At 46.9% G+C, this 16,302-nt stretch overlaps 1 protein-coding gene and 1 long non-coding RNA gene across 2 annotated transcripts; one reads left to right on the top strand and one right to left on the bottom strand.

Annotated features, from left to right (window-relative positions):
- Positions 1–130: 130 nt before the first annotated feature.
- Positions 131–4,889, top strand: LOC119396374 (mediator of RNA polymerase II transcription subunit 20). Its single transcript, XM_037663573.2, has 5 exons — positions 131–259; positions 366–508; positions 1,089–1,339; positions 3,057–3,271; positions 4,488–4,889. Exons 1-5 carry the CDS (start codon positions 246–248, stop codon positions 4,495–4,497), a joined length of 633 nt encoding a protein of 210 aa, XP_037519501.1. The 5' UTR covers positions 131–245; the 3' UTR covers positions 4,498–4,889.
- Positions 4,890–5,534: 645 nt separating this feature from the next.
- Positions 5,535–7,792, bottom strand: LOC125759023 (uncharacterized). Its single transcript, XR_007416586.1, has 3 exons — positions 7,488–7,792; positions 6,907–6,968; positions 5,535–6,020 (listed from the first exon to the last, which is right to left on the bottom strand). It is a non-coding gene; the product is annotated as an uncharacterized LOC125759023 (long non-coding RNA).
- Between the last annotated feature and the right edge of the window lie 8,510 nt (positions 7,793–16,302).

Below are 16,302 nucleotides of genomic sequence, written 5' to 3'. Positions count from 1 at the left end.
GCTCAGTAACAAATATTGATCTCAAAGGCTATGTATTCACGTAGTAGCAAGCGCTAAATGTACGTCATAAACGCCATGTTCTAAAAAAGTATTAATAGAGAGAGCGATTACGCTTAGGTGGCGCGACAGTCGCTGCAGTAACGGCGGTAATGGCGGCGCACGCAAGTTTGTTTACATCGCAATAAGCCGCTGAGAATTTCGTGAATGTTTCGTGTTTCTACTCGCAGATCTGCTACGTTTTCACTATGGGCGTCGTGAGGTAAGGTTACCGCTACTAACACTCTTTCGTACAGCTGTGGTAAGCCTCTCCTCAAGCTAAGTTAGTAATGTTCTGTCAATATCGTTATTTTTCGAACCTCCCATAGCATTCACCAGTTTCCAATACCCGAAGGCAAAAGCGGTCAGCAAGCGGCGGAACTTCTCCAGAAGCGTCTTGAAACGCTCGGAGCCGTTCGAGAGGGCATATTCACCGTGGACTGCGAAACGTACTACAGTTCACCCAACATAAGTGAGTAAAAGCGTCTCTTTTCGCTGATCTGTTTGTCAGTGCATACCGCTGAGCCATATTCTACGGAAATATCCTAGCTGTTACTAAAGTTCAGTCTTGATAAGGACAGTCTCGCAGTAGATCAGAATGGCTAGGTAGCTATGTACTCTGCTTAGTGTTGCTTGAAGACAATTGCAGAAAGTCTCATCAAGCACTTCATTAGGACACGTCGGTGTTGTCGCGCCTTGGCAATCGTACTGTACAGTACAGTACCTTTGCACACTTGGTTTAGGAAGAGGAAACACTTCAACAAATGTTCAACGCAATTTAGTACTGTATAAATCGCTGCCCGTCGCGGTGGCTGTGGGGCTGAGGCGTTACGTTTTTTAGCAAGAGGGCGCGGGTTCGATTAACCGCCTACGACAGCCGCGTTTTAATTAGGCTGTGATGCGACAACGCCCGTTTTAACTAAGTGGTCGAATGCTAATCCGGAGTTCTCCACTACGGTGTGCCTCATAATCATATCGTGGTTCTGGCTCGTACGAAAAAGGCCTCAGAACTTATATTATTACTTTATTTTTTAATATCTGGCAATTTTCAGATCCCAGCCATTCTGTGAACATCATCCACGACACCGAGCACCCGGCAACATGCTTCGCGCTGCTCGATACCGGCATGTGCCTCGTCGCGGACATCACCTTCGACATGCTCATGCTCAAGATGGCCGGCATCTACAGCGCCAAGAAGTCCACCAAGATTGAATCACGTGGCCCCCGGTACGAAGTTGCAGATTTCCTCGTCAAAGTGGGCAGTGTTTCGATGGGACCGAGCTTTCGAGGCATTCTCGTTGAGGTAAGCATCGTCGTGTCAACGTTTGCTATGAAGCGTGATAAGGAACTAGACGTACACAGAAACCATGGCACACTAACGAACATGGGACAAGGGGCAGACAGGACAAGCGCTTGTCCTATCTAAACACTTGTCCTGTCTGCTTCTTGTCCCTTGTTTGTTAGTGCGCTATGGTTTCTGAAGTACGATGAACTACCACGACGCCCACACGGCCTCCCTTCTAGATGCACACACCTGGGGCATAGCCACAAATTTTTTCGGGGTGCTGGGAGGAAGGCCCGACCCCCCACCCCCCTATGTAAGTTGTGCATGTTTGTATGTGCATATATATACACATACACAAAATGTAGATACTTCAGGGAGCTTGAGCATCCCTGGCTACCTTACTGTTACACACACAATTATTTCTTATGGCGAATTCCACTGGTCGAGCCGGAGCAAGTTTTTTTGCTCCACGTTCGAGAATCTGCGTTCCACTGGTCGATTCAGAGCAAGTTCGCGTTTTCCAGTGGCAGAGTCGGAGCAACCCACTCCGCGACGGAGCGTCCCGAGTTGCTCCATCTTGCAGAGGTGGATTTCGCTGGAACTCCGGCAATGCGGTGACGTCATTTCCGGTACAGTCGTGTTTAAAGCGGGGTCTGATCACCCTGTGCACTTGTTTACATTCCTAAAATGGCATTGTTTGACTCTGCCGGGCGAGCTTCTGGTTTGTTTCTTGCTCTGAGCGACAGCGAGAGCACGAGTTCTGACGGTAGTAGCACCAGCGATGACGACGAACCGTATGTGCTCTACGAAATGATGTTCAAAGAAATGTCCCCTGACCCGCTGTGTGCATGCCCAAAGATCATCGGCTACATCGAAGAAGAGATTTCCATGTGCTCGTCCATATTTGTCAGCGCAACACAAGAAAATGGCACGCCTGCTTTACGCCACTGCGGGGTCGAAATGCACGCTTTGCCGCGGCGACCCATGGAAACGCCCAGAGTGAAAGCAGAAATAGTTCCCGGAGCCAATATACGTGACGTATGCATTAAGAACTTCCGGAGCGACCTCACGCAGAGCATTCACGTGTTCCACTGGCAGATTTGGCTTGGTACAATCCGAGTGCTCGCTCCAGGATTTCAGCGGCCGCTCCGGATCTCCCAGTGGAATTCGCCATTAGTGTCCTCATACTGGGTGTGCTACGTTGCAGTTAAAAAAAAAAGACTTAATGGGACAATAAAAGGAAACGTGAAGGTAGTTCATACTGATAAATTATTAATTGAACCTTCTATTTTCATTTATCTAGTGGCCACAGCTGTGTTATTAAAAGGTTAAAGCTTCATTTTTGAATTTTCGTGCAGATACCTTTACACCTCAATGTCAATGTGACGTCATGGATTTCGTCCTTTATTTTTCATATTTTGGCCATGTTGGTTCAATAACATTCCGCGAAGTTTGCCATGTGAAACCTTTTGGCTCCCTTAAAACATGTCATTTATTTTTGCCACTAAAAGAAATTCTGTAGGGCCTAGCAGATGCCTTCAATGTCTACGACAACATGATATATCTTCTGCACACTTTCTATCTTGCCCAAACGGCTTCTCATGGCTGAAATGGCACCTTTAGCGTTGTGATGGGGTAATTCACTCATTCGAGAGTTATTGTTTTTCTCTTCCATTTCCCTTTAAGAATGGCCATACCAAAAAGCTAGAGTTTCCACACTGATCATTTCTCTCAGGTTGAGTACCTGCCATGTGTGGTCCCGTCAAGCTGCTGGGACCTGATGCGCGAGTTCCTGCAAGGCTTCATGGGCTCGACCGTGCAGGGTCCTCCCCAGTACCTTCAGGGCCGCATGAACGAACTGTACAATCCCGTGGACACCGTCCAGCAGTACATGGAGCACTTCAACAATTTCCGAAGAGCGTCCGCCACGCCCGTGACAGCACCCGCAAAGTAAACCTCGCTGTCCACCTTTGTCATAAACGTCATTCTCATTTCGTGCATCCCAATTCGTTTTGCTCTGGCTGCCTGCATTAACGATTATTTGTTTTGTGAATTACACGTTACCTTTGTTTTTCTTTCTCTCATTTCCTTCTTGTTATGCCAGTTGATTAAAAGTGATGTGGGTCACGAAGCGAACAGAGAGCATGGCTGTACAAGGTAAACTATCTTAGACATGGTCAATTTATTGAAGCAGGCATGCTTTTCGTCATCGATGGAGCAGTGGCAGAGAACAGTAACACTGCACCATCATCATCATCATCATCATCAGCCTGTCTACGCCCCCTGCAGGGCAAAGGCCTCTCCCATGTTCCGCCAATCAACCCGGTCCTGTGCTTTCTGCTGCCACGTTATACCTACAAACTTCTTAATCTCATCTACCCACCTAATTTTCTGTCTCCCCCTGACGCGTTTGCCATCTCTTGGAATCCAGTCAGTTACCCTTAATGACCACCGGTTATCCTGCCGACGTGCTACGTGCCCGGCCCATATCCATTTCTTCTTCTTGATTTCAACTATGATGTCCTTAACCCCCGTTTGTTCCCTGACCCACTCTGCTTTCTTCCTGTCTCTTAAGGTTACACCTATCATTTTCCTTGCCATCGCTCGCTGCGTCGTCCTCAATTGCCCTTTATTGCATGTATTGGTGCAACACTGCACCAATACATGCCTATTAAATAGTGTTGCACAACACTAAGCTGTCCTACGTGATATAGGGTTCATATCTGTTCAACACAGTGACATTTGAAGCCTGCCTTGCATCCTGCATGATAACAGCATCACAAATTTTAGGGCTGTTCGAATAGTGATAAAAGAGAAGCACTGCACATGTTAGTGGCAGCACATGATTGCCAATAATTCTGTTACTACCACAAACTATGTTGAAAAAGGTTTGTGTGATAATATGATCTTTAATACCATATGCATTGCACATGTTTCATAAGAAGTGTTGAAGTTCTACTTTTAGAGCGAACAGCCCAGCTGCATACCTCGTGAGTGTCTAGCATCTCGATACAAGATGTGTCTCTGTGTGCATGTACCTGTCTATGCACTTACAATGTACAGTCTGCATGTTGTGCATGTCTCACATCTAGTCATATTATTACATTATTGCCGCTCACTTTCTCCTATCTTTTCCTCTTTCTCTTTGTCCCCTTCTCTCCTGCAGCATAGAGTGACAAGCCGGAAACATAGTGAAACATAGTGACTCTGTGGACGTCCTTTGACTTTGCTTCACTGAGACTTCTTGTCCTGTTCCTCTGTCCTTTCTTCTCTCTTACATCGGAAGAAAGGCTATTTATCAGCTTTTGGGGACAGTCTCTTGGGATGTGCGAAACATTCGTGCAAATCAAGCACATCGCTGCTACACCCGTTGGCCCAGGTGTGCCCGTGCCGGGCATGTGAGGCATCCGTACCGCTGGTGTGCTTTGAACCATGCAAACGAAAATGTGTGACAGTTTCCAGGCTTAGAATGACAGCCAAGCGCAGTTGTGAATGAAATGTGACTTGCGGAGTGAAGTTTGTTTACTGCCGCAGCCACAGCATTGGTGCGGAATTACAGAAAAATGTTTCTTCCGTGCAAAAAAATTAGCATTCACTCAGTTGCGGTTTTCTACACACATTTGGTAAACATGACGAATATCTGTGTGGTTTATATTGACAAATCTATACGTCACCTAGTAGAGCCATTCTCATGTCATTGTTTGGAAGAGACGTGTGTTTTGCTTTCACTCGCCTTGTGCGGGATCCCAATTACACTAACCATGGTGTCAATGAAAGCAGATAGAGTGCTTTCCACCTCTTTTTTCTGTGCTTTTTATACAACTTTGGGGTCGTCGGACTTCTCACGTACCAGTTATGCTGTGGCAACGTGGCAACGGAACTGGGACGGGATGCATTGGGCTGTACACCATGAAAAGTGACTCTTTCTTGTATGTGGTGTGGAGAAAACAATCACCAGATTCTTGCTACTTGGCATTAGTGCAGGTGAAATTATAAAAATTTATAATAGAGGGCCAGCTGTGGGAGTTCGGTACCACATTCATGACGTATCATTGATTTGTTGAGTACTTGCTACCAAGGACCTACTTATGTGGCTCATTGGGTACTGCATTCTACTGCTAACTGGGTTCAACCGAGGCCTCTACATATCACTGAGGGTGGAACTGAAAACAAAAGCGCTTGTGTAATGGGCTTTGGGCAAACTTAGTAGAACCCAGGTGGGCATAGTTAACTCCGAGTCATTCCTCGCAAAATCTCTGTCGACCAGTGTTGCTTGACAACGTCGAACCAAATTCATCAATTAGTCCTGGCATTTGCATGATGCTGCACACTGTTGGCCCTTGCAAGTGATGATGGTCAGGCTTGTAAAACTGCGTATCAAACAGCTTACCTAAAGTTTATTGTTTTAAAGACCAGAGAATCTTGGTCAGTGCCCAGGAACCTCATACCACCATATCTAAGAAAGTGCAATAATCAATGCATATACTGCAGTGCTAGACACATGATCGAACACATTGCTCAATGACAGTGTTTCCTTTTAAGCCGACTCCTCCTCCCATTGCCGTGTTTTTCTCTCTCGCAACTAATCTCTTGACCAGCTGGTCGTCCGCTTCGTGTGGCAGCGTCACCTGCAGGGCCGGGTGATCCTTCATAGCCCGCTCCACTGGTCTCGTAAGCATACTTGTTGCCAGACCAACTTCTGCGGCACACCTGCATCGTGGCACAAGGCAATGTCAGTCTGCATCACTGCAGAGTTGGACCACAACAGTTCTGCAGAAGCACTTGAGCACTGCTATCTTCATCTGTGAATGCTACTGTTTCCTATTTTTTTCAGCCAAATGCAAAGCACTACGATCTATTCGTACACATTAAAAAATAGTGCAAATGCAGTTGGTGTTGAGCATGAATATGTTAACCCAACACCCCTTGGAACAAAACTGAGAACATGCAACATCTGTGGATGGTGGCACCCTTTAATTGAAGTTACTTTAATCATTTCACTTCAGTTATTTTAATCATTTCATTAGCTACTAACTTTCTCTCCATCACTCTCCACCCTTCTCAGTTGCTGCCGGTGGTGGTCAGAAGATTGTCTATGAAGAGCAGTAGCAGGAAATTTGAGCTATTTGATGGGCGTTTCTTCTATTAGACAAACAGCGTGACAAGAACGATATGAAATAAGTTTTAATACTCGCTCGTCATCACAAATATATGCCTGGCAAAAATTACAATAATAATATCTGGGGTTTAACGTCCCAAAACCACCATATGATTATGAGAGACGCGTGCCTGGCAAAAAATGTGACATATGCCGCACATTCAATAATATGGTATGATCCTATGAAAACGCATACGATTCCGGTGTTCCCATCGAGAGGGAGGAGGTTTGCTCCGCCCACTCATTATAGTTGGTATGTCACTGGCGGTCGCATGATGGACTGATATTTTTGAGGGAGCAAAGAATTGGCTTTTATGGAGAGTTGGCGTTCGAAGGCTGGCTGCATTGGCATGAACGTTAGCTCCCATACTTTTAGTTTCCTTTCTCCCACAGTCTGCATGCATTAGTCTACGTGCACGGTCTACACTTTTCACTCAACCCATTGTTCACGTCCCAGAAGAGAAGCATCATCGCGCGTTCGTCCGCCTCCTGAAACGTACAGTCGACAAAGATGGTTAACTTGACTTCAAGTAGTACATGGTTAACTGCAGCTTGTAAATGTTAATGCCATAGCTTTTGAGGCTAGGTGGCTAGTAGGTGACCTGCAAAAGTGCAGGACAGGGTTGTGAAGCAGTGCTATGGGCACTTTTAATAAAAGGAACTAAAGGGCAAGGGGTAGGTGAGGTTTAAAACGAACGTGGAGCATGAATGCCCAACTGTGTCGGAATGTCCAGTGAGACAGTGGTCACCAAGCCCAATCACCACTATTGGTGACACGACTGGTGACCAAGCAGCCGAAGTAACGGTCTTTGAGGGAGGCAAATCGGGGGGTCAGTTATTGAAATTGGAAGTTACTTGCGGAAGGCCCATTCCAGCAATACACTACATCACAAACTACAGCCAGTAGTTGGGACTGCTAATATTTAAAGAAAATCGAAAGGGGAATAAAAAGAATTGATGACGCAAGTACTTTTGCGTGGTCAGCCCAAAAATAAACTCGTCTCTAACCTTGGTTCCATCGAGGACACAGCCGAACCCTCCGTTGATGACTTCACCTCTGCGACGTGTAGAAACATGCTTCAGATATGCATGAGTCGCAATGAGAAAATGCAATGTCGTTCATGCAGAAAACATAATTAGAAATGAGTTTCGTAGGCTGTTGCAGGCCTTCAGTGCCTCGTGGACGTTTACAGTGCCGTCGTTGAAATCTTGCAAGGTGCGGGATGAGTGAATTGTAACGTTGAATTTTCCCAGCATGGTATTTAATTGTTGTCGCCAAAAACTGCATAGTACACTATGTACTGTCACACCACAATTAGATGCGAACATGAAGAAAACACGGTCTTAGTACTTGCGGGAGTCGCGATTGCACATTTCACTTACAAATAATCAGGCTAAAGCTGTGCTCTCTTTCTTTTTTTTTTTCGCATTCGACGTGACTTTCCAAATGCGGTATATGATTCCGGTTTCACTTTCTAACACAAGTGATGGTCCTGGTACACGAGGCCAGCTAAAAAGAAAAGAAACTGTAAAGCTGGGCTTACTTAAGTAGTAGCACCGAATTACAAGTGCGCAAGAAGCGAATAATTTGCTCACCATTATTACGCATATCAGAAGGCTTCCTTATCGTACCGCTACCACCTGCGCCACGTGTCGTCTTCACGCGCTAATATGTAGGTAACTAAGGCAAGCCGCACAAGAGCCTGGCATGTCTTAGTTAATGCGGGCTGCCATTGCAACAAGTTCCGTCAAATTAATAAATTCTGAAATAACGGCGTTTTCAGGAAGTTCATAGCAGACCTGTGGGCCAGTCAGCGCTGACAAGGTGCCGAATTTGAAAATATCATAGAATTTGACAAAGTTGGTCCTATATATGAACACCGCCCACAAATGAAGTTGCGTAGACTGTATATAGACTGCTGACAGCGGTAGACGAGTGCCAAACCGCCGTGGTAGCTTAGTAGGTAAGACGTCTCGCTGCTATGCTCAAGGGCGCGGATTCGATTACCGGCCACGGTGGCCGCATGTAAATGAGGGCGAAATTCAGCACCCATGTACGTTTTTAGATGCACGTCAAATGTGTCCTGAACCACTTTTCCAAGTAATCATCAAATGACCTCAGTATCGGAGTTTATGCCTTATGAATCGGCTGCCGCAAGAACTTCTAAACTTCTCGAATCCGTCAACGACGAGAAGATTTACAGGAATTTGTCGCACGCTTTAAAGGGGCCGTGCAACACTTCTTCAGCAGTGTCAGAAAACGCTGCTAGTTGGTAGTCGAGGCTCCTGAGAACACGCGAGCCGAATGCAGCACGCGGCCTGGAATTACAGTGAATTCTCAAAGTGAGCTAGAAATCGTTCCCTCTTCTTTCCACATATGATGCCATATACCCAAGTTCACGGCCATTGGTTGATATGAGCATCACGAGCTGCATATTTACCGCTGCCGCCGCAGGAGGCCGCCACGTGCCCGCGCGCTCGCTCCCGATCACACTGAAAGTAAGGCGCGCGTTCGAAGAAAAAGAAAGAAGGGAAAAAAAGTGCTCAAGGTCACGAGGCGCGCGTGACGTACCTTTTTCCCCCGTGCCACCCCTCCCTGCTTAGCTTCCAGCGCTTTCGTGGGGACGAGAGAAGATGGAAAGCAATTAGAGCGTGCGACAAATCTCTGTAACTCCTCTCGTACTCGACGGATTGTAAAATTTTTTGCAGCAGTCGATTCTTGAGGCAATAGGCTCCTTTAATAATGTCATTCGACGGTCACTTTGAGAAGTGTTGCAGGGCTTTCCTCTCCTCCCGTCGGATGCGCTGGAAGCTACACGAGGAGGGATGCCAGGGGGGAAAGAAGTTACGTGAGCGCGCGTGATGAAACGCGATCGCTCTCTCCCGTTATGATTCCTATAGTGCACCACGGCCGGTCTGGAGGCGCGCGCTCGCTCCTTCCTTTACGGCCTGCGCACGGGGGGCTGTTGCTACCTATGGCCGCAATTTCGTGGGGGCGCTCCGAGCCAACTGCTCCTAGAGTTACTGTATATGCTACCTTTAGGTAGCAGAGTTGCGCATCTGTCTTCCAACGCCGCTAGCAACCATGCATTGCGGAAAAGCTGCCGCTTGGGCCAATTTTTTTATTTCTCAACGCCGCCGCTGCAGCAAACTGAATTAACACTCGCCATCGACAGCCAATGTTTATTGCCGGTCTTCGACACGCCAGACAGGTTAATCGGCGTCACGGTAGGCATGTCGCCTGCAAAAACGAAGTGCGACTTCACCGCATAGCTGTGGTTGCTAGCCGGACCTATGCGCAACTCTGCTACCTAAAGGTAGCATATACAGTGACTCTAACTGCTCCCTAACTCACTCCCGGCCGTTGCGGAGGCTAGCGCGCGCAGGGAGTGCTCGGCTTCCGACTTACCGTGGCGCTTTCTGAAGTTAGAGTCTATGTGGTACTCATGGTACCAATGCGATAGAAACATGGTAGCAAGTATATATATGATGACTCTGGTAAATTCCGCTTTACAGAGTTGGTGGCGCAGGCCGCTCATAAGCCCACTTCTGTTGCTCGGCAAAGCATCGACGCGGTTATAACACAGCCTTGTTTTTTTTTTTTTAGGTTTCTGTAACTTCGAGAATAAGTAAGAGGATGAACATTGCATTTGGTTGAGGAAACGGTTTAATCATGGTTTGGGAAATGTTTATTTCAAATGTACGTGCCGGCCGTCGCTGTACTTGAAAATAACAAAATTGCACATTTTTTGTTGGAGGCATCTTGATTCGTGCTTTAATATTGAAACAAATACTTCAAAAAAGTGAAAGCCGCGGCATAATAGTGACGGCCACGTTGCAGAATGGGAAACAGAATGTTTTCCTTGGTACTACAACAATATGCGCATGGAGAACTGAAAAAAAAAATCACTGCTGGTAAAACACTGTAGTGACGATCACAGTTTAAATTAGTCAAGTCTGTCACAGCCTGATATGCTTCCGCGAGGGCTTGTGAATAAAACCGGAAGGCCTGTCATTCTGATCTGCTAACTTTTTTGCGTAGTTAATAGGAAGAATCCGGAGAAACTTCTCAGAAATAATATATGAGCCAGCACTCTCGCGTGACTCTTGTCCACACCTTCCGGACAGTGCAGAAGTGGCGAATATTCAAGGTATGGCTCAACAGTCAATTGCAGAGTCTCGAGGATTTTCGTTCGAGGAAGATATTTGACTGCTTTCTCGAAGAACGTCACAATTGTGTCCAGCATTGATAGTAACTCCGGCTTTGGGTAGTGTAGATCATAGGCTTCTTGCTGACGGAGAAGATGATACAAAGGACTGCTCGTTCTGTTTGTCGTCACTAGCATGGCGCATGTTTCGCAACCGACATCAGTGATGAGTTTGGCAATGTAACCACCTACATACACCAAGCCTGAATAGGCAACAGAGTTCGGTGGTTTGCGAGGAGGTTCTCGCAGAGCTTCAAGTTGCTCAATAACAACTTCCGGAATAGACACCGCCGCTTCTTCAATGTTTTCGTCGCGAATGCCCATGTCTTTTGAAGGTAGCGCCTTTTCCTTGACAATGTGGGTCAAAGCAGCTGTGACGGCTCTTGCGTCTAGCACGTCATTGCCCCCGCACATTACCCTCAATTTTCCAAACAATGCCTCTATAGGATTACTGTTAAATTTCTTCATGAGCAGATATATATATATATATATATATATATATATATATATATATATATATATATATATATATATATATATATATATATATATATATATATATATGTATAGTTTACTCCTTTTCTCAGAAGAAATCGGACTGTCTCCACTGTGGACTTTGTGGTGAAAAGCAGGGCAGTGTACGTCTCGTCTGTAAAGTTTCCATCGCCAGCGGCGACAGAAGAATCCTGGATGCGCTTAATGTAGCCTGAAAATTCATTTTCCAGCCACAGCAATCTAAGCACACGGGCCTCAGGCATTTTCGCCTCCATCGAATATAAGGTGGTCGGGTCTTAAAAAATATTGTTGTTGCTAGTAGCGCTGCGTGTGCGTCTTCTATTGCCGAGTGCCGACAAAGGCATACTGTCCCCACGCGCACCTGTACTTCCTTCACCGCTTGCTACAACCGAAAGAAGTAATTAGCACGAGAAATTGGCCGGGCACAGCTGGTTTACAACACGAAGCGCATGCTGCGAAACGCGCTTTGGGCGGTTGGCTCGCGACGCCCTCACGCGGAGCGCGCCGTCGTGACTGTATAGAAAAAGTTCCATTGTACTCCCGGCGGCTGCTCAGGCCGTAAGAGAAGGAGCGAGCGCGCGCTTCTAGACCGGCCGTGAGTGCACTATGGTAAAGTCCCTGAAACTTCGTAAAGTAGCGACATACGTGCATGAAAGCGCGCCTCCTCTCTTTTCTCCCTCCTCTGCCCTCTCCGAGGCTGACGCCGCGTCGGTATTGGCCAACTGCAGTCACGTGGGACCGCTCGGAGCGTTCGTTTGTTTACAGTCGCTCGCGACTGCCATCTTCGCTCTCGAAGCGCGGGTTCGCTGGTTCTCAGCGCATGTGTTTCATGGATACGCGCTTTCCATTCCGCGTGCGTTGTGCTCCGAGATACCTTGCACACAAGACCGACGTCACGGTTGGTTGCCATGGGCTTCTGCTGCGCTTTCGGATGCCGAAACAATTCAAGTGAAGGCAAAAAGCTGTTTATGATACCGTCCGGGAAGCGCAACGAGTTGCGAAGGAAGGCTTGGTTACACCGAATCGGAAGATAGAACTTTCGGACGATGTTTTCGACGCGACTATGCGATGTAAGTTGCTATCCTCTCACTATAAGTACTCGTCGAGGTTCGCGCAAATTGCTGCGTGCTATAACGCGGCAGACACGTCTCAGTTATTTGGGCAGTACGTCGCTTTTCCTCACACGTTTTATTGCTGCTTCTGCGGGGTCTGTACTAAGTGTTTCTTTTTTTTCCAAAAATGTGATTGCGAAACTTCAGAGATTCGGCGCAGTTCTTTTGAAGAAACACAATTTCCGTGTGAAAGCTCACATTAGGTGTGGTACTCTCTGTTTTTGTTGCGTGCTCGTTTTTTTTTCTGTCTTTTTTTTTTCCCGAAGCAAATAGCTTTCTCTGGCTCTTTGACGCCGACAGATCCGCCGGTGGACTTGCGATAAAAGGTAGGTAGGCAAAGCGTGCGTGTCCAACCGAGTCGCAGGGTGCATTCATCGTTTAGGAACCTCACGTACACGTGTTATTTAGCGCGAAGGTTTACGTGCGTTTCGTGTGGAGGTTTATATCCGCGAGTGGCTTTCCGCCGCGGTGGAGCAGAGGTTGCGGTGCTCGGCTACTGACCCGAAGGTCGCGGTCGACCTCGGCGGTCACATTTCGACAGAGGCGAATAGCTTGAGGCCAGTGTGCCGTGCGATGTCAATGCTCGTTAAAGAACATCAGATGGTCAAAATTTCCAGAGCCCTCCACTACGGCGTCTCTCATAACCATATCGTGGTAGTGGGACGTAAAACCCCAAATGATATTAATATCCGCGAGTGGAGCTCTCGCGAAGGAAACGTTTACGGTGGCAGGCTAGTTTATTCGTTCGCTTGCTCGTTCATTGAGCAGCGAGTATAGTTCGTATGTCAAGTACGTCTACGAGGCACACTTGCACACAATGGTTGGTGCGTCTAATCTCGTAACGAATCAACCAACGCTGTCTAAATGTATCGACTGGAAATGATGTACGCCTTCTGGCGCATTCTTCTTTCAATAAAGCTCCGAGCTGCTGCTTGCACTGACAGTGATTTTCTAAATAAATAATAGTCGCCACTCTTAATACAGCCAACACCCATTGCCCATGTGTTTCTTGCACTCTAAAAACTGTCCGCACCTTTTGTGAAGTCTTCTTGCCCCTCACCAATAACCGTCCTCTGGCTAGTTTGCGCTTCCTTTCTTGAAAACTCGGCGCTCGGCACTTTCCTATCAAGGATGCTTTTTATTAACACGCACGTCATTCGTGACCTGAAAGTACGGCGCACCCGGCGATAATGCAAGGAAAGGCACGCGAGATTGATAGTTATTGTTTCGGGACAGAAATACGCCCCATAGCACGCCCTTTTTGTGAGGTTGCTAAACAGTTAACAGAAAATAGCGAGCGCGGAGATTTGGTGAAAAAGTAAAAAACAAGTGAGCCAGATGCTGGATATTGTTTTGTAGGAAAGAGACGCCTCAAATACGCCCTTTTGTATTGCAGTGTGAAGTGCTACATGATACAGGCACGTATAGCGGCGTTAACTATATTTACCCAACCGATACTTCGGAACGGCTACCTCTAGTGCGTACTGGCAGCCTCAGTGCGTTATTGGTATGCGCGGCGAATTCGCCTCGCGAGGACGACGTGTATAGGTTTCAGAAGGCTTCATGTAGAGCGGGACATTAACGTTCAACATCACACATGTCCTTTACAAACGTGTCCTAACATCTCCTAAACGACATAAAATAAAAAAAGGATACAAAGATCTAGACGGCTAGTGTAAATGCTTAAAGCGCTCCGCCTGGCAAGCAAGCGCTCCCTTTGCGAAGCGTCGTCTGCTACGCAAGAGCAAGGTAGGTGGCGCCATGCTCGAAAAGAGAGTGCGAAGGAGAGGAGAACGAGGAGGAACGCGAGCGGAGGAGGAAAGTGTCGCTACTTTACGAAGTTTCAGGGACTTTACACTATGGTGATTCCTGTGCGCGAGTGGGGCTACTGTGTAATGTTAGCAGACTGTGGCGGCACAGTCCGCTAGGGCGAAGCAATGAATGGGCACGGCCGGACTGGAAAGACGCGCGAGCGTTCCGTGAACGCTCGCGCGCCTTTCTAGTTCGGCCGTGGAATGGAGCAACAAATTTAAATGTTACACGAGGTAACGCTAGCAGCTAACTCCATTAGGATCGCATCTTGCGTGACTGCACAAAACGCTGGCGTAGGGAAATACGGCCGCTCCAGAGCGAAACGATTTTCGTGCTGTGTCGCCTCAACGCGAAGTAAGCGCTGTGAGAGCACAGCACGTACATGGGTAGGAGCCTTGTATTAACGTCTGTCAAGACAGTACACTCGCCAGAGTGCGCTACCGCGCCCTTAGTTCGCAGTTGCAGGCCGAGAGAAGCAGCCACCCACCACTGGCACCCCTTCATGCTCCTTCGCTTGACAGTGCTGGCCGGCGTGTTTCATCACCATTTCCAGGATTTGGGGACACCTGTACGTGGCGCCATCTCTCGGTGACAGCGACGGCGTCCTGCCATAACTGAATGGGAAATATGCGGAAAAAAATCATATCTCTTGAAAAAAGCTAGTTATCAAAAACGACTCCAGGTTCTATACAGCAGAGACCTACTGGAACAATTTGGTAAAATTCAGTATCGCACTACAAAGTATGTAGCTTCCCAGGATATTTGAACGCCGCCCATTGGAAACACATGGGGCTTCACTGTAAAGTATCAGACACTCTGGGAAGCCATGCGGTTTGTAGTGCGACGCTATAATTTTAACAGAATCTTCAAATAAGTCTCTGCTGTTTATAACCGGGAGTCGTTTTTGATAACTAGTTTTTATCGTCAGATATGATTTTTTTCGCTTATTTCCCGTTCAGTTACAGCAGGCCACCGCTGTCACCGACGAGAGATGGCGCTACGTGCACATGTCCCCAAATTCTGGTCATGTGCCTGAGCCGCGCCCGCCTGCAGAAATCGCTAGCGTTCGCTCGCACCTCCTTGGCTCGCACATAGAGCATACGACACGCGAGGCGATGTTACCGACTCGGACTTTATACGGAACATGACGGCGACGGCGAAGATGCGTCTCGAGAGTCCATAAAACAAAATGAGAGAAAGAGAGAGAGAAATGAAAGGAAAACACTGTGTGCTCCTCTCATTCGCTGGAAATTGACTTTGCAATCGCTTACTTCCAGTTCAATTCCCATTGCTCATTTGTTGGACACATTCGATGATTGCGTTTGCGCAGCATTTGTAACGCAGGTGGGTAAATTAACTGGGTGTTTAACAACTTACTTGAAGATTGTTACTAAATAAAGGTAACTGCCGACGACCGGGCTTTGTGTTGCCAGGTCGAATTTACCGTGCTTCAGCCACTGAGTTGACGTGGTTGTCCTTTCGTACCTCTTCGTTACGCAGCTTTGAAGACCAAACTGGAAATACTAAATGTTTTTATTAGCGCCACCCTTCAACTTTACCGTTTGCAAAAAATACATCCCGACGCCTGTATTTCGAAGCCAGATGCAATGACTGGCACGGGAACGGGGGGGGGGGGGGGAGAGCAATCGTCTGCTGTTTAATGTCACTTATGGACAACAAAATTCACTTTAAAGCGCGTGATATATATATATATATATATATATATATATATATATATATATATATATATATATATATATATATATATATATATATATATAGTACTGCAAGGATTAAAACGTAAAATTAACAGCATTTCTAATGCTCACTTCTCACCAGCCAGATTCTCGGTTTCGACTTCTGAAAATGACAGGCGACAACAGAATTGGAAACAAACGTTTATTTTGCTGCTCAGTCTATTAGTGATGCGGTGTATGTCTCGCTTAGGCGTATTGATTCTTTCTTGATAAAAATGACAGGATTTAGGATATGACACTGCCGAGTTCCGCCATGTTGTCGCTTTCCCCAATGTGACCTTCTGGGCCGATCAGCGAGGGAAAATCAAATTTTTGGGCCAATCCGCAGTGACGAAATGACAATTTTGTACAATGTGGTGGAATTCGGCAGTGTTTGGAATAACACCCCGGTTTTCTAAGCGGTGATTAGGAACTTCCG

This window comes from Rhipicephalus sanguineus, chromosome 6 (assembly GCF_013339695.2).
Source record: "Rhipicephalus sanguineus isolate Rsan-2018 chromosome 6, BIME_Rsan_1.4, whole genome shotgun sequence".
In the NCBI taxonomy this organism is placed as follows: Eukaryota; Metazoa; Arthropoda; class Arachnida; order Ixodida; family Ixodidae; genus Rhipicephalus; species Rhipicephalus sanguineus.
Note: the sequence above shows the minus strand (reverse complement) of the source record. Positions and strands in the feature narration are given on the sequence as shown.